This window comes from Strigops habroptila, chromosome 11, assembly GCF_004027225.2.
Source record: "Strigops habroptila isolate Jane chromosome 11, bStrHab1.2.pri, whole genome shotgun sequence".
NCBI classification, from domain to species: domain Eukaryota; kingdom Metazoa; phylum Chordata; class Aves; order Psittaciformes; family Psittacidae; genus Strigops; species Strigops habroptila.
The window spans coordinates 28,085,720-28,109,370 of NC_046360.1; the positions used below are offsets into that span (position 1 = coordinate 28,085,720).

Sequence of the window (23,651 nt, forward strand, 5' to 3'; positions counted from 1 at the left end):
TTGCATCCTGTGAACCGTTTTTGGTGATCACACCAACCTCACATCAGGACAATACTTTGCCATTTTAGGTGACAAGTCTCAACCATTTTATTTTAGCAGGACTAAAAAGCAGTGTCTTAATCTTTTTTTGTGTGTTTGTGTGATTAAAGAACAATTTTCACTAAACCCTCAGTTTTTAGAGAGAAGCAGCCATTACCTGTGCACCAGTGAGGCACAGTAAGTACCATAGCACAGTAAGTACATACAGCACACCTGAGGTTTGGCACTAGAGAAGAGATTAAGCCACGGGTGCACCTCAGATACTCTGCCGACCATCCAGATGTTTTCCAAGGCACGAGTCTAGCAGTACTACTGCTTTTCAGATGGCTGTATTGGAAGCCTGTGCTAAGTGTTCATACAGTACTGTGCAAGTGCAGCTGTGGCTACACAGCAGAGGGAAGGTGACTGGTGCATTCTTCAGCTGCAAGAAGCAGGTGAGCAAGGCCCAGCAGTATCTGTTGTGCACTGGTACCAAGGTGTATCCCACAAGTAACGCAGGTCATTTCAACTTTCCTGCACCCCAGCATAGCTCCCATCTCCTCTGCAGCTCAGACTTGTGCATCAGGTCCAGCGACATCTGGTCTCCCTCAGGAATCTCAGCTGGGATTGCACAGATCATAGAATCAGACTGGTTTGTGTTGGAAGGGACCTCAAAGCTCATCCAGTTCCAACCCCTGCCACGGGCAGGGACACCTTCCACTAGAGCAGGTTGCTCCAAGCCCCTGTGTCCATCCTGGCCTTGAACACTGCCAAGGATGGGGCAGCCACAGCTTTTTTGGGCACCCTGTGCTAGCGCCTCAGCACCCTCACAGGGAAGAACTTCCTCCTTATAGCTTATCTAATCTCAGTCTCCCCTCTGCCAGTTTAAAGCCATTCCCTCTTGTCCTGTCACTACTTGCCCTTGCAAAAAGTTCCTCTCCAGCTTTCCTGTTGGCCCCTCTAAGTACTAAACCGATTGCCTTTACGGTTTCTGCTTAAAGCTATCTACTCGAAAGGTGACCCACCATGGATTTCTGTACATCCATCCCCTCTCCCAGAGCTCACAGACGGGGCTCAGGCACGAAGCGCTTTAGGGAGACGCGGCGGGTGCCACGCTGGAAGGCTATGGCGAGGCCAGCCACGGCCGGGCCCTCCGGGGAGTAGAAGCCGAACCCCGTTGCCGCTGTCCTGACGTGCCGGCGGACGGGCACTGACCCGCCTGCATCCCGCACACTCACCGGGAGGCGCCGCTAGAAGCCGCCGGGCTCCTGCGCTGGCTCCTCCTCCCGCCTCCTCCCCCCGCGCCGGCGGCTTCCCAGGCTCCTCTCCGGGTAAACAACGATGGCCGCCGAGGAAGGAGGCGGTGAGCCCCATAACAACATGGGGAACCACCTACAGCTGGTGTCCGGTAATGACCGCAGCCGGCGGGGGGCGCCGACGGGGCTCCGGGACGAGGCGCCGGGCGTGAGGCGCTGGGCCGCGGCTCGGCGGGCGGGGAGGGGCCGGGCCCCGGTGCATGCGTGGGATCGGGAGGAGGGGGCGGCGGGGAGAGCCTTGGGGCCGAGGGGTTTGCTTGGGAGCGGGCGGGAGGTGATGCGGGGCCTGGGAGAGGGTGCGGGGCCGGGGAGGCCGAGCTCCGGGCCTTCGGGTGGGTGGTGCGCGGTGCAGCTGGCTCCCGGAGCCGCAGACTTCCCACGGGCACTGGTGCGGCGCGTTGGTGCTTGCTATGGACCGAGCCGTAATCCTGCGGTGGGAGGAGAGAGGCTCGGTCAGGGGCAGGTGGGGTGAAGCGCGCTGTGGAGTTCCCACCGAAGCGGGCACACGCAGGCGCTCTTCTCTGGGTATTTGGACCTCTGTAAAATCAAATAAAGTTCGAGGAAAACGTTAGTTGTTTTAGGAAATGTCCGCTCAACTTCATTGCCCTTTAGTGCCATTAATGTGCAGGGAAGCAAGAGGTGTTGTGCAAAGAGCTTGAGAGCTGTGTTCCACACGCTGTCCAGGCCCCTGCAGTATTTATGCTGGAGTTTGCAGAACAGCATAATTCCACCTATGGATTCCTATTGCATAATAACATGCGGTTTTAGTCAGGCTGCAAAAAACATTATTTCAGCATAAGCATGCAGAGGAGAATGTAGCAGTAAGTCCTGCCACTAACCAGTGTAATTTTCTATAGCAGGAATTCTGTGAGCATTTTATGCCTGTATATTTAAAATAATATGAAAATATTTCATGAATATTTTGGAAAATAAAGCCTTAATATTTCCTACCCTGTTCCCATTGGGGTTTGAGGAGGGGGAAGGGAAGCTATTTTTGTTGTTGGGTTTTTTTATGAGATTCATAAGTCCTCATTTCTGCACAAAGGTGTTGAGAGCAAGTTTGGTAGTGTTAGTGCACCAGCATGAGTATCTGGGAACACCTTACCTGCCGCAGAAGTGAGCCTTGTCATGCACGGTGCCTTCAGCACTTGCCTTTCTTTCCCTTGTTTCCCTTGTGAACTGGAGGTGTTGCTAACGTTGGAAAAAAAAGAAGAAAATCAACATTAAAAAAAGTATAAGGGTGTAAACGATGCAGTTTCTGTTGCCTTCTGTCTGCTGCTCCGTGGTGTGATGGAGGAGCAGAGTGAAGATTTTTCGACGTTCGCATGGTGCTGCTGCAGTAAAATGAGTCATCGTTCCTCTCTGCCACCACACAGCAGCTAGTGTGTGGTTTTGGCAAGAACGAGCAAAAGCTTGCAGGGCACAGTTCTTCCTAATCAACTGCCGCTGATTCCTTCTGTGCTCATTAAAAGGAGTGGCAGGGCTTCTCTTGAAGTCTATTAAAACTGCTAATGATTGATGCAACTTGATGAGAGTACATACAAACCACAGTATAGTTTCTGATGAAGTCAGCTTCCCTTCCCCACCCTCCACTGCTGCTCCAGAACCAAACAGAAACTTCCTTCTAACCCTCCATCAAACTAAGCAAAATGCTGGCTATTTTCTGCATCTTAAACATTTGTCACTCGTTTAGGGTTATAAAACTGAATGTAAGGGAGGAATTGAGTATTTTTCACAGTAATTAGGAAGATGATGTCTTATTGCTTTAACTTCTGTAATTAGGTAAAACACTAAACCTGTAACCTCCTTTCTTGTCATGCTGGATCATTTCTTGTTGAGATAAATACAATATAGGATATTTACTGTGACATCTGTGTGCCGTGCCATGCCTCCTACAGAAGGTTCTGTAAACTATGCATTAGTAAAAAATAAAGTGAGATGAAGCAGAAAGATTGTTGGCTAAACATTTTGAATAGAGTACATTTAAGAAATATGTCTGAATGCTGAAGAGAGAAAGAAAAGGTTCTCCAAAACCAGCTTATAATGCCTTCTTCATTGTTCTCTTGTCCTCCCACTCTCAGAAATAGTAAGATCTTGGTGAAAGAGGGTGGTGGTACTCCCATTTGTGAAGGAAGACTCCTTCCTTCTGCAGCAGCTTTCTTTTGTAAGATTTGCCTACAGTACCTTTCAGTTAAGATAATCACTCCACCTTTTAAATTCTCCGTTCTGGATTATGTTTTAAAATACTAATTTCAAAGGCAGGCAACTAGATAGGCTACTGTAAAGATATTTTTCTGCCTATCTTGTAATGCGGTAATGCAAGAGCTTTCAAGATCTAAATGATGTTTTTCAGCACCACTGAGATTATACATTACCCAGCAGCCATTGGTGTTAGAATCCTGCAGATTGGTTTGCAGAGATTGTGATAACATACATTTTAGGTACAGCACGGTATATAAATACTGTTTGGGCTAAAAGAAATAAGATCAAGTAATGCAGTTAAAAACGTGTGATCATTACATTGCATTTGTTTTGGGTGATTATTTGCATGCATACATTGTATGGTAATGCACAGGGCAGGCAATGAAACCAGCATTTTAGAGATAATTATATTTTTTATTCACTATGTATTTTAATTTATTTTAAAATATCTATGCAGATTTCTACAGATAAGTATGTTTCCAAAATAAAGCATACTGAGAATTTAACCATCCTCTTGCCTGAAAGTAATTTTAGGATTGACACCTGGAAGTGAGAAAAAGAAAGAAAGTAGTAATTTTTAAATATTATTTTGTTCCTGAGATCCCTTGCAGTCATTTGCTTCCCTAGTAGTTGCCTTTGCTGGATGTGTGCGTGTGCTGGGGTTTGTGTGTGTTTGGTATACACACAGGAGAGGCTGACAGCAGTGAATTAGTCTAAAATACCTGCAAAAGACACTGCATGAAAATGGAGGTTGGGGTTGCTTTTAACTTGCTTGCTCTGTGTCATGCAGTTATATTGTTCAGGTTCGTACTACTTCAAACACTGTATTGTATCCTGCAGTAAATGAAGTTATCTGGTGTCCTGGTATACAGAAGACTTTTAGAATTGAGATGAGGAAGTACTACTGTAGTGAAAATCTGACCTGACAGATTTTGTTTATTGTTTTCTTCCAAGAAAAATTGTTCTTTAGCCTTTCAAAAATAAATTAACTGCTTTTGACCCTTTCTATAGAACTGGTTTTGCTGTAACAGCAGGAAAATTATTTTTCACAAGTCTACAAATACAAAAGTTGCTTCGCTGTAAAAGGCTGTAGCCTGAGAATATCTGATGCATTTCTGTGATTCTCTGTTTTTCCTTAGTATCAGTCCTTGCTGATTGATTTCTGAACAATATTCTGTATGTGCTTAATTAGCAGAGAGTGAGGAAGAAGATGACAATGAAATGGAAGTTGAAGATCAAGATAGTAAAGAAGCTGAGAAGCGAAACGTCATTAATTTTGATACCAGTTTGCCAACATCACATGTGGTATGTGTTTTATATATCGTCCATTAAATACATCTTGAAGAGGTTTTGATTGGTTTTGTGTAATTCTATTGTAATATCCTTAGGAAAAAGACCTAGTTTTATGTTATCCTTGTAAATCACCAAAACCTCTTGTACTAGTGTTGTTTCCTTACTTACTGTTTCCAGTATTTAGGTTCTGATATGGAAGAGTTTCATGGCAGGACAGTGCATGATGATGACAGCTGTCAGGTGATTCCAGTGCTGCCCCATGTGATGGTGATGTTGATTCCTGGACAGACGTTACCTCTTCAGCTTTTTCACCCTCAAGAGGTTAGCATGGTGCGGAATTTAATTCAGAAAGACAGAACGTTTGCTGTTCTTGCATACAGGTAAAATACACGAGTGGGTTTACTGATGCTATGCAGCATGTATTTTTAGCACAATTTCTTTGGATACTAAATGAAAAGCAGATGGTTGCATCAGTTCCATGGTGAATAACATAAGTTGTGTTTTGAAATTGACAAAACTTGTCTTCCAGTTTGTAATGAAAATGTTTTCATGTCATCCTGGGTAGCTGCTTGACAGTATCCCATGTTTGTATAGAGAAACAGTAAGAGTTTATCTGCTTCCCTTGTTTGATTTCAGTAACTCCTTGAATGCACTGCTCCATCTTGCTTATAGACTAAGTCTTGATCTGAAATGTAAAAATCACATTCTTGTTTTGAGAACTGCATTGTTGTAAAGGTGTATTTGCTTGTTTTGTGTATAAATTAACAAGCCCAGACAAGTGTATCACAACAGAATTGAGAGACAGGAGTTGATAGAAAAGCAGAAAAGATAAAGGCTAATCTGTGCCAAAAGAAGTCGGGAATATTTCTACCTCTCCCCCCCCCTCAATTTACTATGGCTTAATTATGTAGGAGGTGGGAACAGCTATTTTTAAAGTCAATCTAAAGAATTTTGGTACTTTCAGTATCTCTATTTGAAATGCAGATACATTGGTGATCCTTGTGTTCTCAGAATTTCACCTCTAGACCCTAAAATAAAACCAAGCCAACTGGCAAAACCCCCCAACCGAATAAAACATTAGAATTTGCTTTTAAATTGAAAAAATAATGATTGTGATTAGTTGAAGTTATTTCACCAAATTTACTTTTTTGATAAGACTAATTGTGTACAGTCAGTGCAGGTAAACTAACTGAAATCTGAATGAACGGTGCTGTTTGGAGGGTAGGTAACCTTCTTAATTCTGTTACTTCTAGTAACGTACATGAAAGGGAAGCACATTTTGGAACCACAGCAGAAATATATGCCTACAGAGAAGAGCAGGAATATGGAATTGAGACGGTCAAAGTGAAAGCAATAGGAAGACAGAGGTTCAAGGTGCTTGAAATAAGAACCCAATCTGATGGGTAAGAAAATCATGTATTTAATCCTACATACTGCAAATCTTGTTTCACCAAAACATTTACACTTTACTGCAGGTGCATCTCTGCTTCCAGTAACACAGTTGACTAATTACTGTAGGTATTAAATGAATGCTTAATCAGTAGCTTCTCTGGTTATTAAGGACTTCTAACATTTCCTGTTCCAAGACTCATGTTTAAGTTCTTAATAATTTTGCTCTAAAATCCTCTGAAGCATATCTACCTGTAATTTGATTTGGTGTGTGTGAGAAAGTATCTGTCAGAATGACTTTGTTTCTGAAAATTAAGTCAGGAAAAAGATGTTGATTCGCCTGTGTTATAAGTTCTAAAGCTTTATTCCGAAATCTCTCACATCCCTTTTTCAAACCAGATGTGAAATGAGGGGTTATGATATCAAGTGTGTGCCTTTTGCTGTCTTGCGGAAAGCATTCCTGATAGCGACCAGATTCCGTTCCTTTGAAAAACTGTACCTTTCATTTTCTGAAAGGAGACCTTTCTAGAGATGGTCTGCATTAAACATGTTCCATTTCATAACTTTATGTGTAATTGCAGCTCTGAAAGGCTGCAGGCAAGGGTCTGACACAACAGTTAATAACAACATGCTTGTCTGTTTTTGTACTTTGAGTGATCTTTAACTGCCGAGCCTCGGCAGCATGCAGAAGGATTCAGCTGTATGATTCTGATATGGCGAGGACAGTAGCTGCGCCCACAGGGGTGGTGGTTTTCATGAGAAGTTTCCCATGAAAGGGGAACACTAGGGTCTGGTGGTAATAGTGGAGAAACAAGTTGCTTCTCTTGTTCATCTTTTCCTTTGTAAAACATAAAAGCACACTGATATATGCAGATAAATATTTGAATATGAAAATAGGTTCTTGATTTTTGCTAACTACAAACAGCCCATCGCTTTCAGTTTCTCAAATACTAAATCTTGTTTATTTTAACTGTTATCACAGTTTAGTACATCCTTAACTTCAGCAAGTCTTACCTCTTCCTTTCTGATCGTTCACTGATTCTTCACTGCTAAAAATATGCTACTTCTCCTGTTAGTGGTCGACAATCTTCACGTACTTGTCAAACACGCTGAAATCAGCTTTGATAGTGTTCTTTTCTGTATTGTAGTCCTGTTCTTTCCTGTATTCCAATGTGATACCTGTGATATTTAGAAGATCCTTTTCTGGACAGTTTTATCACGTTATGTAATTTATACCTTTGTCCATTTATAAAAGTGGCTGAGACCTTCAGCATTTAGTTAGGAGTATGCTGTCTTCTGTCGTTTTCATGTTCTTCTTGCCATTATCCTCTGCACCATGAATTGCATCATGAGCTTCTGCCAGTGGCACTGTCCAGAGATACATGCTCCAGACACTGATCCTGTGAGCACGTGACATTTCTTAGCACAATTGCTAGAGGTTTTGTAATCTTTTCTGCAGGGCCTCTAATACACTCCAAATCTGTAAATCTACAGCTCATCATCTTTCTTCTGCTATTGCTTGGTATAGAGGCATTGCTTAGAGGCATAGTGCTTTTATGGCAGGGGGGTTGGAACTAGATGGTCTTAAGGTCCTTTCCAACCCAAACCATTCTATGATTCTGTAGGAACAGTCCGAGCTCAGTGTTTTTCTATACTTCTATGACCTGCAGCTGAAGAAATGAAGAATAGCTACTTGCTATTTCTCACTATCTAGCATTTGGTTACAAAAAACATACTCCAAATTTTACATCTTAGAAAAAACATTGTTTGCACACAAGATGGCAGTACTTGGACGACTACAGTAACAGCATCATTATTAATTCAGTATCCAGAACCAGTTAAGATGTACAGTGATTTTGGTGTGCTGTTAAAGCATTTTATTATGATGATTTTATATCCACTGACTAGCAGAGATCACTTTTACACAGCATGTTCACAAAGTTCATTCATAAATACGAATTTGTAAATGTGTGAAATAAAGGAGATGAGATTGATTTTAGGCTGAGAGCTGGGGTTGTTCAGCCTGGAGAAAAAAAGGCTCCAGGGAGACCTTAGATCAGCTTCCAGTGCCTAAAGGGTCCACCAAGAAAGCTTGGAGAAGGACTTTTTGATAAAAATCCCTTTTGATAAAGGAGAAAATACTGAGCTTCTTAGCAAGAAGCAGATTTCTATAGTTCTTGGTGTTTCCAATTACTAAGTGCTTATGGCAAAAAATAATTTTAAAGTCTATATTAAGTTAACAGAGTTCATTGTAGTCCCTGTAAGTAAAATTGGATGTTTGTAATGACGTACATCTCAGTATTTCAGGATTTCTGATGCGTAATACTGTTAAAATGTAAAGTCCTTCCTGCTAGACAGTATTTTTAGTAGTCACGTAACTGTTGCTGAACTCTTTGGGGAATAGGTGACCTGGTTGGTGCTAGGATATTAAAAGATGATCAGAGTCTATATCCTATTTCTGCTGATTTTGAACCCTAGCTAAGCACATAAGCTTTTGTGGTTTGAAGATAGCAAACTGCATTTCAGCTAAACTTCCTTTCTGAGGATTTGATATGTAATTGCTGACTGTTAGTTCATACCAAAGTAACTTGAGGAGACAGAACTCTAAATACACAATGCTGAGATGGTAAAATATTCTGCTGGGTTGCCACTGCCAATCTGTCTTTAATCTGTCCACCACAATCACAACAGATATCTAGTGCTCTAAAATAAAGATAGCCTGTTGTATTCCATGGAAAAGGTAGCTAACTGTGAGAGGGGATGAAAAAACCCATCAAATAAACTGCTGCTGAAAAAGTTAAAGCAGTGATCTTTGTAGAGGTCTGTATGTCAGTGCAGAAAATATGCGGACATCAGCTAATTCTGTTTTCTAAAGGAAAAATAAAAATAGAGATTGCTTCTGTCTTCAACTTATGTAGACCAAAGTCCAGTCAGCACAGTGTCTTTAATAATTTAGCCAAGGGTGTGAGATTATCTGTGTTCTGGAATAGCATGTGTTTGTTTCACTGCAGATGTGCTGAATGTTCCCTAAGGTAATTTGGTTTACATTAGTACGACTTAAAAAATCTCATGAAATGAATTGCTGCTTAAATCCTATAGTACTGCTTAATGATTAATCTGTTACACAAACCTATGTTTTTAAAAGTAATAAAATCCATTTTTGTTTTCAACTGTCATCTCTTTTTCTTTTGTCAGAATCCAGCAGGCTAAAGTACAAATCCTTCCTGAGCGAGTGCTGCCTTCAACAATGGCAGCAGTACAGCTGCAGTCTCTCAGCCGATGCCATATATTTCCTTCTTCGAAACCTACAGCATGGCAGGACCGAGCTATACAGCAGTGGTGGCAGAAGTATCAAAAGGTTAGAAGCTTGTTGTGAGGATCTTGTTTTTGCTGTTTTAAATTTTGATGGTGTTTGAAAAGCAGTGTAAAAGTCTATCTGTTCATCTTTAGAGGAGGTTGCACAACTGGGATGCTAGATGCCAGCCTCCTGCTTTTGTCACGTATTGTGTGATTGTTTATCAGCCATCAACAGTGGGGAAATACACGTTTTGTATTTTGAGCTCTCTTTGGTTTTAATTACAGTACCGTTAGATTAATATTATCACATAATCATGTAATATTATAATTTTTTTTTTACATAATGAAACACCTCAGAGCTCTCGTTGGTGAAGCTTGTGGATAATGAAGTGTTGGTGGGAGAAACAGTAAGTTTATAGGATTAATTTGTAGGCAGGTTAAAGAAGCATCTTAACTTTTACAGACATTGCTTTGACAATAAAAATATTGATAATCAGTGTTGACGGTGCTGGTGCTCTTCCTTTGTACTTGTCATCACGATGGTTTGGATTTGAAAGTAAGGAGGCTTTTGTAACTTCTTCTGTTATTGTTTGATTTGGATAGAAGAGGTTTTTAAAGAACAGAGGTGGTTTAGAGGTGACTCCTAAATTTCAGTGATGAAACAGAAGACCTGTGATGTCTTAGTTGTTTGGAATCAGAATTCCATTTGCTAATTGTGCTTTAAATCCTCCATCTGTTAAAGGTTTAACTTCTGTACCTGCAGTTACTTGCTTATGGAAAACGTGGGTCTGTGTTACAATGAGAGGGTTTTTTAACTTAGTCAAATATTCCTACCCAGAGGGTTGCTGGCGAACAACGAGGCTGTACTTTCGAGGCTGTAGTTTCGAGCGTGCTTTATGTTGCACTTTCATCTTGCAAATTTTTATGTAACACATATCTAAAGTTCTTGCTGACTTTTGTGCTTAGCCAGTATCTTTTGTCAGATCACAGTATTTCCATACAATTCTTTTATCCTGACCAATTGCACATGTATTTCTACATCTGGGTTTTGGTTTATTAGTATTTTTTTAACACATTTACCTTCTGGGATAGTTAATATGTAATTCTCCTTATCCCTCTTCCCCCCCCTTTTTTTTAAACTGAATTTATAAACTTACTTAAATTCTGTTGTGGTTATTAAAAGTGACAAGATAGGAAAGGGTCATAGAAATCTCTAATGTTTTCGTGAACTCTATATATGCTGGCATAGTAGTTATTAGTGGAAGATGGTGCTTTTACACACAGAGTGGGTGAAGTAGCAGTTTTCATGGTCTTATTTATTTCCTAGAGCTTTTTCAATAAATATGCAGACTTTGCACTTCTTTAGAGAGTTCCAGAATTTTATTTACTTGATGCTGATTAAAAAACCAGAAAAAAAGAAAGAGGAGAAATACTCATTATCAAGATGTTGGTATTGTCATTAGGGAATTGGCTTCAACTTTGCCGTTTTGCTTCACTGGCACAAATTCTGCCTTTGCTTGTTTACACTGTTTCTGTGTCGCTGCAGCTGTGGCAGTACTTGGAATCAAGAGGGAATTCACACTAAGATCGTAGGGCAGAATTTTCAAGAGTCCTAAGTGGCTGGTGGCAGGCCTAAGCTACAAACTTCTGCATTGCTCAGGAGAATAATAAGGTGTGATTTGTGCTGGAGACAGCTGTGCCGTTTAAAAGGTGCTAAAAGATGCCTTTATACAAGTGAATGTGCACTTTTACCAGTATACAGCCTTTTCCTTTAGGAGTCTGAAATAAAAACGTGCTGTCAAAAGGATAATTTTGCTGGAATAAATTATGTTTCCCCGTAATAAGCACCATGCTAGAGTATCATCCTAGCATAGTTATACCAGCAAAAGCCTTTCAAGTGTAAACCTAGCTCATTCTCAGGCACAGTGCAGGCTTTTCAAAGACCAGCTGTCATTAATAGTGGACACATACGCACGGTGAGGTTAATGGGACAAGAGTTGGCACTGGCGTCGGTAGGAGAGGATGTGGTGAAACAGGGCAACCCGGTGCTTTTGAAAAAAATAAGTGTGGCTTATTAATTTATTTATATAGCTTCTTATTACACAACCCACAGTTTCCATCAGTGGTGTATAAAAGGAAAGATACCTTGAAGTATCAGTAGAGATCTTTGGGACTACCTCCAGAAATTACTATAGAATCCTAGTAACTCATTGTTAAATGCAGTTAAGGTTCGGATTTGGTTTTTTAGTTCAGTGGATTTGAACTCTGTACCTCCCAAAGAAAGAAAAAACCAACCAAACAAACCATTAATAACAAAGAGCTACTGATTCTGAGAGTTCTTGAACAAGTTCATTTATGAGCTAACAGCCCAGAAACACTGTGCTTCGGAGGACGGGGGAGCAGATAGTAATCCCTTTGCAAGACTGGTGCTATCAGATGATAGCTGAGATGCAGTGCTCCCACTGTAAGAACATGTTTTATGGACTGAGATGCAGATCCAGAGTAGGGCCATTGTCCTGTTGAACTCTTGTCCTGTCAGTAGAACTGTGACTGTTTACAATATGTCAGGCTGTACCTCTGTTTACTAATATAATGAGAAACATCAGAAAATGGAAGTTGCATTTTAAGAACAGTTTCTGCTCTGTACAAGAGCTGACCCTGTGTCAGCTGTTACAGAAAATATACTTGCTAATTGAAACAGTAACTTGAGGTTCAGTGTTTGGGAATTCTTTCTTCAAAGTACCATTTATTTGCTGTGGATGTAAGTATTGCCTAATTTTTCTCATTTGTAAAATAAGGATGGTTGCCCTCAAAGGGAAAAAGAAGTTTTAATTTGTAAAAATTTACAGTACAATTTGAGATCCTTTTTTTGGAAGGCAGCGTGGTTATGTAGTATACATTCTTTAGATTTTTATTAACCTAAACCTGTAATGTTTTCCATAATGTAAGTGTTTGAAGTCACTGTAGAGAATTGTGTACTAAGGAAATAACCTTACACTGCTGGAAATTTGGTAGTTAAGGAATGCAGTTACGATCTAGGGTTTCTTGTCTGCAGGATAAGCACAAGCTGAAGACTTTTTAGAAGTGATATTGGTGACCGCTTGTATTTTGTTCCTCCAGATCTGCTCTGTACTCTTGTACAGATGTTTTTGTACACAATTCAAGTGAATGTTTTAGTCATGTTCCCAGTGAAGTATGGTACAGGAGCATGGGCCACTTTTATTTTTAAAGAATACCGTTCATTAAAAAATAGTTATGAGACCTTCAGGGAATATTTTTCCCCCCTCCTCCACATTTGTTTCTTACCCAATGCTCCATTTGGATCTGAATTTTTCTTCATAGGATGTTGTTAAATAGATATTGTACAATATTTGTTCAGTGTCTGTGGATAGTTATAATAAAGTTGTGTAAGAAGTTTTCAGTAGGCTGGTATAAGCATTGATGTTCAGTAAACGTTTCTGAAGATGTTATTTCTATTAAAAATAGCAGAGTGAGAATGGAGAACAGTATGAGATTAAACATCAAGACTGACCAAGTTTTCTTAGTCAGTAATTGTTCTGCTGTGAGAAAGCATCCTCCAGAACTCCTAACTTGTGGTATTTTTGCTTATGTTTTTAATGATTAGTTTTCCATTTAAAAATTACCATCATATATCCTTTGCATTTATATATGTCAGCTTAAAATACCCGATATGGCCTATTAATCTCCTTATTTCATTTTATTTATTTATGCATTTGACTGAATTGATACAAACAGTTTAATCACCCACACACAGTGGTTGCTGAAGCAACAGTTGGTGGAGACTAAGGAACAGATGCACTAATAGTACTTGAATTTTCTGAACTGTCTAAATTTCAGATAGATGCTCTTTTGAAAGGCATAATTTCTTATTACTGGACATTAGAAATACTTTTGATGCTGAGACAGGTTTTCTGGGAAAATCCATATATTGTCTGTCTTGCACAGAAGACTTAGCTCTCAATGTATTTGAAATGTGGTTTGGAAGCTTCACATTGAAGTACTGGTCTTGATGGTAATAATGTGTAATATCTTTAAATAATGAGGTATCTGTTCCCTGGTTTATTGTTTGAACAAGAACTGTCCCTAACATCTGCTAATCTTAAAGAATAAATATTTGTGATTTTGGTTTTAGAGGAAGTTCCGCTGTGCAAGTTTGACATCTTGGCCTCCCTGGCTCTACTCTCTATATGATGCTGTAAGTTCACCCTATGTATTACAAAATAATCTACAATTAGTTTTGTATGGTTTAATACATAATCATTGGATAATGTAAAAGCCTTAATTTTGTTGGCTCATAAGTTACACTTTAAAGAAGTTTATGGTTTTCAGTTTGCTGTGAAAGGAGCAGGAACGGCTGCTCTTCTGTATTGTTCCTTTGTGCTAGAGCACGTGTCTAGGGTGGATAACAGAGATTCAGGTTTCTGCTGTGTTGTCTCAGAGTCGATCCTCTGTCCTACATGCTCCATCTTCTATCCACCAGGGTGCTGGGTAGTCTTAGGTCTGTCTTTCCTGTTGAAGTTGATTTAATCTTTAAAAATAACACATTTCTTTATATATCCATATGTATATTACTACATGAGGTACTTGATGTAAGAGAGGCAGAAGTAGAGAGGAGGCTAGCCCTCATCTTGTTTGTATAGTTCTAGAATTTGAATGGTTGTCTCCTTATCTCAAATGAGAGTTATAACTGTCATGGGCCATTGGTTCATTTTGGCCTGTTTCCCATCCTGTTTTGCTCTTGGTTTAAAACATGTAGATGCAAAATGGGTGTGTAATTATTGTAAGTCTTAAAAGCTAATGTCCACTTAGGGAAAATAGCTTACTCTACATTTTGCTTCCTTTTTTTTTTTTCCTAAGAAAACAGAAATATCTATGTATTTAAATTAGGCTTTTCTTCTAACAAAAGGAAACCTTGATGGAAAGAGTCAAGAGGCAGCTACATGAATGGGATGAAAATCTTAAAGATGAATCTCTTCCAACAAACCCAATAGGTATGATGTTCTTGAGCTGATGAACTAAAATCTGGGATTTGGGTGTTTTTTTAAGTTCCTAAGAAAACAAGGCTTAGATAATTCCCTTCTGTTGTTAGTCCACCCCTCACTTCCACTTTCCAGTAAATTTTCATAGTTGACTTTGACAGAAGGATGATAGAGATTTTAAAGGCATGAACATCCTCCGACTGTGCCACAACATGTTCAGTAAAAGAAGTAGAACTCTATTGTGCTCCATGGTGGGAGGAATGTGATATGTTTTATAAGGAAAGCCAAAAGCATACTAGCTTTTTAAAATTAGTATTACATAAGTCTAAGTGTTAGTATGTAGAATCTTCTTGTTCTTACTTCTTATTACCTCTTACCTAACATGGGAGAAAATAGCACCAGTAACCTAATCACAAAAAAGCTGGGTTCAGATTGCATTCTGGCATTGGGGTTATGCCCCAGTGAAACAGGTCTTTTCTCTCTGCAGGTCTCTAGGATCTAGTGAGGTGGAAATTTCAGTTGAAGTCTTTCTAAGGACAGAATAATTCTCTCCTGTGTAGGCTCTCAAATGCCTAATGAATGGCAACCTTCAATGAAAGTCAGATAAAAACCAAATGCAGGAAGTGCAAGCATAAAGAAAACCATTGGTGGTTGGAAAACTCAGTAATTCACTGTCAAAGTGGAAGTCTGTATCAGACAATGTTCTCCAGGGGTCTGTTCTGACTTTAGTATATATTACCTTACCAGCATTGTTCAATCTCTGTAACTGGTGATCTGTATTAGACAAGTATCTTAGAAGAGGTTTTATGTGTACGTGATCCAGCCTTAGGGCAAAAGGATGTACCAAGATGACCTCTAGAAGTCTGTTATATAAACCTAACTTTTAGCACTCTGTCTGTAGCCAAGTAGAAGTAGTAGGGTTTATTGGTTTATTTCTCTTTCAAATTCTAACAAGCCTGCTATTTTCTCATTTCTAGATTTTTCTTACAGAGTTGCTGCTTGCCTGCCAATTGATGATGCATTACGTATACAGTTGCTTAAAATAGGTAGTGCTGTTCAGCGACTCCGGTGTGAATTAGATATTATGAACAAAGTGAGTATTTTTTCTTTACTTGTCATTAAATTGTTCTCACAAAATCATAGGAGTATAATAATGTATAACATGTATAACAAAAATGTATGAAATTTCTAAATAATAGTTTCTAGGTAGTGAATTTGGGTGTTCTTTTATTTCTTCCTTTCCCTTTAAAAGTTTGCTCCAGAAAGCAAATGCTCTCTCTTAATACTAGACTTCATATTTGGCAGCAAGCAAGAAACATATAATTGTATTTGCTTTCGTTAGAAACCCAATCTCAACACCTCACAGCACTTTTTAGCCAGGAGGTGGTGCTACAAGTCCAGCATTGCTCATAACCATCTTATGAACACCATAACCCCGTATTGTTCATAACCTTATGAACATCACAACAGTGTAATACACTGCAATCAAGTAGCATTGTGCAATGAAAACTTGTAGATTTTGTAACAAAAGATAAATCTTTGACGTATTGAGCTACTGAGTGTATGTAAATCTAAGTATTGGATTGAGTGGATTTTTGCTATAGACATTTATCAACCTGTTAGGCAATACCTTTTTAAGGTGTTCAAAAACTTGTCTTCCCTTCTTAATAATAATACGTACTATAAGTAATATTATATATTATAACTGATAATGCAGCTAAGTATCAGTCAACCTCATGTTGAATACAGCTGTTATGGGAACAGCATTTTCAACAGTCTCCCACAGCAGTTCAGATGGTTGTTCTCTTTCCAGAGAGATAACACTGAAAGGAGCCATTGATGTAAAAACAAGCTTTAACTGTAAACTTGTTTATATATTTAATAGTGGTAGCTGGAATATTTACTATTCAGTTGTTGAAAGGAGAGACAAATTAGTATTTTGTTAATACATTCACCTTGCAAAGAATAGCCATATACATCCCGATTGACCCTCACCTTGCTGGTTATAAGCTTGCGGGGGATAAAAGTGCTGTCTCAAAAAACACTGTTTTTTAGTGTAATGCTGTTGTGTTTGTCTACTTGATGTAGAGCAGTGGAAATTTTGCCTCTTTGCCTGTTTCTGGGGCAGAGAGAGCCAGAGTAACATTTTAATACTATTCCTCTTCCCAAAGTTCATGCACCAAAGTTCTAGAAGGGAATCTACAGAGGAAAGGAAACAGAAAACATCTCTTCTGAATTCTGAGACAAAAATGGGCAGGTTTTTGCATGAGGCTCTGTAATCAGATTAAACTTCATTTGTATTTCTTGAGTCAGAAACTCTGAAAATATTGTGGTATTCAGGTACTGCCAAGAGCTGTTCATGTTCAGTACATTGTATATTTTCTACAAATCCCAGAGAGACAAGAAGACTTAGGTTACCCTCATAAGGTAAAGTAAATTTTTTAGCCTACACCAAAAAGGCGTTTTCTTCATTAACGTGACATTCTGTAAACATGTTTAACTGCTCTATATTAGCATCAGAATGGTAAGTGTGTTCTAGGTTTTTTTTTACCATTTATAGCAACCCTTATTTTGGCCAAGTCCACTTGTTTGAAGCCAGGGTTCTTTAATGAGAAGGGGTGCTCTGGCAACATAGCATGTATTTTGGTTTTCTTGAGAAGGCTGGACTTAACACGTTTCATTGTCCAGAATGTAATTTACAGTGATATAACTGATGGTGAGACCTAATCCGTTTCCTTTTGTCTCTTATATCAGTGAATTGTATTATACCTTTAAGAGTCTTTCCTGTTATTAAAGACAGTTAACTGTTTCTGTGCTTGTTTTTAAAAGAATGTACATCACAGGTATAATACTTCTGTGAATTCTGCTTGACAGTGCTAATTGTAGTAATTAGATAGCATGGGAAACAGAGGGATGAGATGAAGTAGCTGACTAAATTGGATACTGAGGGATATATGGGCATTAGATTATAATCTGTGAGTAATGGTGATTAAAAAGAGTGAGTGATAATAGGTGTTAAAGGTCCCTGGTAGGACAGAAAGGCCAAGTGAGCTTTAAGAAGGGAACTGGTGCATGATAAATGCTATATAGTATAGCAATTTTCCCCATGAGTCCACAAGATGAGTAGACAGTGTGTTGACAGTGTGGGGCAGAACCAGTGTCATCTGCAAAAAAGCAGCTGGAGGAAGTTAAAATGCATTAACAAGTCCAGAGCAGGTGAGTAGAGGAAAGGAGAGAGAAAAGACTGACGTAAGCCTGTGTAGTATCACACGAGGAGCGCAGGATTCAGGGAGACTCAGAAGCGCAAGCTGTTATTTGTGGCTTTAAAAGGATGTATGCTTACGCAGGGACTTACCGAAGTGAAGATCCTGGTTCCAAAATACAGTGGTTCATTTTTGGGGTAATTTCACATGCATTACCAGTAAAAAGAGGTAGGAGTAATGTACCTCCTGAAAATTAATTGTAATGTTCTACTGAGCTGATATAAATGCTTATTTTCTGTGCAATGTCAGTGATGAATTGTTTTGTTCTACTTTCTAGAAATTGTGGAAGATAGATTAATCAGTTATAATCTTTAAGAGAAAGATCAATACGTCTCATATTTTTCATGAGGAAATTAAAACCATTGATCTACAGTACTCTCAAATTTTAGAAAGACTTAATGATTGCGTTTGTACTCATCTACTTTTTCTGGGTGGTATTTTAGAAGAGCAAAGGGGGTTTTTCTGAATTAGCTTTTAGAGACCTTTAGGAGGGTGACTCATTTATTACCTTTGTGTAGTCAGATCCTCTTCTCTGTGTGGTTTTTTTGCGGGACAGAGGGAATATATAAAAATTATTTTGTCTTTTAGATAACAGTGTTTACCATAAATAAGTAAAATGCGTAGGAAAAAAAGTATCCTTTTATAGAAAGAGAAAACATAAGTGACTGCTGTCCAGATAAAGAAAAGAGTTGATACAAAGTCTGTTCTGAGGGAAGAGAAGAGACATTTTCATTATTTGCTACTGTGCTGATAAGCATCTGCAAATGAATGAAATTACCCTCTTTGTTTTTCTTTTAAAGTGTACATCTCTTTGTTGTAAGCAATGCCAAGATACAGAAATAACTACCAAGAATGAAATATTCAGGTGAGTGCATTGCTCTTAATCTTCGGGAGGTTCTTGATCAGAAACGTTGGCACAGTAAAACAGATTAAGCTGGGTTGTGTCTTATAACTGCTGTGTTCTCCACAGCTCTAATAAAATTTCAGTAAATATTTATAGGGTATTTTCTTTATAAAACTTCGGTTTTTTCTTAAAAAAAAATGGTTTTTTATAAAACAAAACATGTTACTTTGGTGTCTTTTAATAAAAAGTTTGTAAATCTGGACACCACCGTGTATATTGTAGAAGTTAGTGCGGAAGGAAGGCCATGTTATGCCACTTACTCCAGCTCCTTGCCACTAAAGAATTATGCACTCTGTGGTAAGTTTTAAAATATAAATTTTTTACACAGGATTTTTTTTCCTATTATTTCTGAATAAAGTTCATGAGATCCCAAATTTTATTTCTCAGCACTTCATCCTGAGTTCTGTGTGTCAACAGGCCTCAACAGCAGATTAAAATGCACTAACTGGGTGGTATAGATAGGCTTCCAGGATGTTGTCATCTAAGGAAATTGCCTATTTATGTCATTAAACATTGTGATACCATTCTTTATTTTGAGAGTATAGGGTTTAATCCTAGTAACTCCACTAGGCAGTATGTACCCATTGTATATTTGACCTATACCATATCTTTCATGTTCAATGATGATAAGACTATATACATTTTCCAAATAATTGCTGCTGCTGGCAGTCTTGACACTGTTTTAATCTTGAGTAACTAACATCTGTCTATCATCTGTGATAATGAAGGTTAAAAGATGTCTTGATTTACAAAGCAAGACTCCCCACAGTTCTCCCTTATCAGTGTGATAAGAAGCTGATGTGGTAATTAAAAGCCATTTCTTATCTGATAATCAAATAATGGATTCCAGAAACCACGATTCCTGCTGTGTCAATACCATATACTTCAGCAGAAGAATGATGAGAAGCTACTGTGAACGAGTGAACATTTTTGCTTACTTTCAAAGTTAGATTTAAAAGTAGCGACATAGATTGCTACTTGGTTTTATTGGAAGTTGCAATTCAAAAGCAGCAAGTAAAATAATTTGAGTCTATCATGTACTTTTTTATACTGAGCTGTAGGTTTTTGAGAGAAAGATTAATAACTGCTATAAATGAGGTAGTTTCAATAGCATCCTATCAGCTATCCTCCAAGTAACTTGTCCCCTTTAACAAACAGCTGGATGAGGCTAATCTGAGCACAAGAATGTTTTAATCCCTACTCATGATAAGACCCTTTGAAATATCTTTTCTGAAGCAGGGACTTAAAAAGTAGGGACTTAAGAAGAAGGTAACAGGAATAATTTCTCATCAGTGAGGAGTGTGTTGAATTTGTAAGACTGGACACTGAAATTCGTGCAATTTTAAGAAAACTTGACCAATTATATTTTACATTAGTATCTATTTTCTTTCAATTTTTAATAATATAATTAAAGGTGCTTTTCTTCCTACAGCCTAAAGTGGTTCTTTCGCTGTGGAAAATAGTTTTGAGCATGGTTGGCAGTTTTTCCTCCGTTTCCATTTGACAGCCTTTGGTTTTGTTTCTTCGTTGAACTCTGACAAAATTATTAATTGTCTGTTGTAGTTTATCCTTATGTGGACCCATGGCAGCATACGTGAATCCTCATGGGTACATCCATGAAACCCTTACTGTATATAAAGCCTGCAACTTGAATCTCAGTGGACGACCATCGACAGAGCACAGCTGGTTTCCTGGGTAATAACAGTTAAAAGACATTTTATTAGTAAATGACAGAAATTTGGTTGTAAATGTGTTCCTGTGATGGTGGAATAGTAAATACATACATTTTGAAGCATCATTTCACTCATATGAAAAATGGGAAAGTAAATTTAGACTTCAAAATACCGGAAAATAATAATAATAAATAATAATAATAATAAACCGGAAAATTCAAATAGAACATTTTCAGAAGTTCTCTTTAATCTTTTACAAATTGGGAAGTCTTAAGATAACTGATTGTTTGGGAGTTTCTTTGTGTATAGTTTTGTATAAGCTACAACCAGAGTCAGTGTTGTTTCCACGCAGCTTTCTTTGATCATAAGATAAATAAATTACAAATTGAAAACAATATATAAATGCAGTTACTCTACTGAAATACTTCTTTTAGATCTAGAAACTGAATAAATGTTACATGAGTTTAATTTACTGACATATTAATCTGATTACCTTTGATATTTAATTAGTCTGGCTGTCTGAAACAGTAGCAGAATTAACTGTCAAGATGTAAAAGATTGCCTAATATGACAGGTCTTGCATCAAAATGTCACCCCTCTCTTGCAGCTTAAATTTAATCTGTGGCTAGATGAGCATTCTTCAGGTGCTCATTCAAAAGTTGGAATACTTAACTCCTAAAAATACATGAAATATCCAACTCTATTTGAACTTTAGTTTCACAAAAAATATTCTTCAGATATATTTTCACCAAATCATTTTTCTGTGTGGTCATTTCTGTGCCAGTGTCAAAAATAATTCTTCTGTCGCTTTGGCTATCGTGTCCTCTTCTAAAGCAGCTGAGAATAATATGTTGGTGTATCTGCAGCAAGTCCAAGGTTCTTGACTACTGCTTGTACACAGTTACTCTTCATTTTCTTGTGTTGCTCATGGTTTGTGTTTTGGTTTTTTTCTGGATTATCGCATAGCACTGAGTAATAAGTTAGAGGGTATATGGCATACCTGTCACAAGACATGCACTCTTTAAGGCTCCCTGAAGAAAACCTATGGCTTATAATATCCGGAGTTAATTTTTCTCATCCTTCTGTGTTTTCTCAGCTCTTTTCTTCCTTGATTCCCAAAGTTTCTTTGAAAACCCAGCTCGAGACTAGCATTACCTTCTTACCTGATGAGTGAGGTATGTTCCAGTATTTTTAAAATGTCTTTTCCTTACATCAACCTTTTGTTTTGTTTTTGGTAGGTATGCCTGGACTATAGCCCAGTGCAGGATCTGTGGGAACCATATGGGCTGGAAGTTCACAGCTACCAAAAAGGATATGTCACCTCAGAAATTCTGGGGATTGACACGGTCTGCTCTCCTGCCTCGGATTCCAGAAGCAGATGAAGACTCGGGCCACGATAGATCACCATTACTCTGCCTGTAATCCAGTAGTCTGCTTTGGAGGTGAACAGGCAGCAGTCTGTCTCTTAAATGCGTCTGCTCAGTTCTGCTTCTGATGCTTACTTAAACTTAAAACAACCCAAGAACACACACCCACACACAGAAAAACAACCAACCAAGCAGGCTCACTATATTTGGGTTTGGTGTGCGTCCACATTACTGTTGTTCCAGACACACGGAGAACTGAAGGTTGAATCTTTAAAATACCAGATGAGAAGAGGAGGTGGCGTGAGACACCAAGAAATCTGTCTGATCTGTCTGGACAGACTAGAGACTGAACTTTATCCTTCCTTGTGGCACTTCAGAAAATGTTTACTGCTATCAATCAACTTGCAGTGAAAGAAGGGGGAGGGGAACAAAAATGACAAATAGAGTATAATTTATGCAATATATGTATGAAGGTAGACACCAGTTATTTGCTGCGGAGTATTTTCCATAATATACTTTAAAGTGTTTTTGCTGAGAATCCCTGTTTCTAACTCTGTGGAGTACTTCAAATTTTATGCTTGTGCTGTTTGTCAGATACTTGCTGAATAACCATTGAAGAGAGTACAGGACTGAAGTATCTCTTCTGGCTGATACGGTGTGGGAACGTCAGTGGCAGTGCTGTAATGGGCAAAAGCAAGAGTTCCTGCTGCCTGCAGTGCGGGATGCCCTTTGGAAGGAAGCAGTGTGAAATATTCGGACCTTACAAGTTGTCTGATCTATTTAATCAGTTTGACTTTAGAAGTCTTTAAAATTTTATACAGAATATACAGGTCAATCCCAGAGCGTAAACTACATTGTCATTTACTGTTCAATGTGCATACATTCACTTTACAAAATTATCTGTGAAGAATAGCTTATCAGCAGACATGTCCAAGGTTCTGTGCAGTCCTTGCTGAAATACATGACAAGGAGGAGGCAACATTTAATTTTTATTTTACACTTTCATATCATAAAGTAAAATTTAACATTAACACCCTTACCCTCACACAGAGCAAATGGTTTTAAATAAAACAGAAGTTAAAGGCAGTTTTGGGAGAGGGTGTGTTTTGTGTTGGGGTTTCTTGGGTTGTTGGGTTTTTTTGGTCTGAAGTGCTATCTGTGCTACAGAAATCAGGTGCAAAATGGGGCAGCTTTTGCCACTGATTTGTTGGGGATTATTTTTCCCCTCACAGTGTGCTTTGGTGATGGAAACTGCAGATCTCTTCAATATGTTTGTGTACATACACACTAGTTTTAATCTGAAGCTTTGTAATTCACTCTGTTTCTTCACAGTGAATCTTGGAGAACTTGTATTGTTAAATATGAGAAGGAGCTACTTCAGATGCATACTGCAGCCACCAGTTGTCCACTCTCAGTCATGCCCCTGCACCTCATGTATGTAGTAGCATGGACAGGTTACTTCAGTGAAAGGCCAGGTCAGAGCTCTGCGGGACAAGGAGCAGATTTCAGTGGCAGTGGGTACCTGCTGCAGCGCAGCTGAAAAGATTCCTAGGTGCAAAAAGCTGACAGATGCTGAGAGGCTTTTGGGGTTGTTAATTGTGCTAGGTATGTAGAGACTAATGATTGTGTAACTCAGGTTTAGTTCTTCGAAGCCTTCTACCTCTGTGCTTCTGTGATAACTTTTGTTCTCTCCATAGACATCTTTAGTGCTGTATTTAATTTTGTGTGCAGTGCTCTGACTTGCCAGTGAACTGTGAAAAGCAATGCTTCTTTGAATATAATTCTGAACAAATAGAGGGTGAATGATAGTTCATTTTTGTCAAGAAAACATTCTGTGGTTTGATTATGTTTCTGTAACAAGCTTGCAAAAGGCTGAAATGATAAGCACTAGTGTGAGAGTGAGACTGTGAAACCTCTGTACTTGGGTAA

At 38.7% G+C, this 23,651-nt stretch overlaps 1 protein-coding gene across 2 annotated transcripts in view; it reads left to right on the forward strand.

The window, feature by feature from the left end:
- Nucleotides 1-1,315: 1,315 nt before the first annotated feature.
- CRBN (cereblon) overlaps nt 1,316-23,651 on the forward strand; it is a 23,771-nt gene continuing 1,435 nt past the window's right edge. Inside the window, exons 1-11 of one of the 2 annotated variants that reach the window (XM_030500851.1) lie at nt 1,316-1,426; nt 4,732-4,841; nt 5,007-5,209; nt 6,083-6,232; nt 9,414-9,576; nt 13,669-13,731; nt 14,443-14,527; nt 15,493-15,608; nt 18,579-18,643; nt 20,246-20,377; nt 21,594-22,488. In XM_030500851.1, coding sequence (XP_030356711.1) covers nt 1,360-1,426; nt 4,732-4,841; nt 5,007-5,209; nt 6,083-6,232; nt 9,414-9,576; nt 13,669-13,731; nt 14,443-14,527; nt 15,493-15,608; nt 18,579-18,643; nt 20,246-20,377; nt 21,594-21,777 — 1,338 coding nt within the window. In that variant the 5' untranslated portion in view covers nt 1,316-1,359 and the 3' untranslated portion in view covers nt 21,778-22,488. Of the gene's footprint in view, nt 1,427-4,728; nt 4,842-5,006; nt 5,210-6,082; nt 6,233-9,413; nt 9,577-13,668; nt 13,732-14,442; nt 14,528-15,492; nt 15,609-18,578; nt 18,644-20,245; nt 20,378-21,593 lie in introns of both variants that reach the window. The other variant, XM_030500850.1, reaches the window with a different exon arrangement.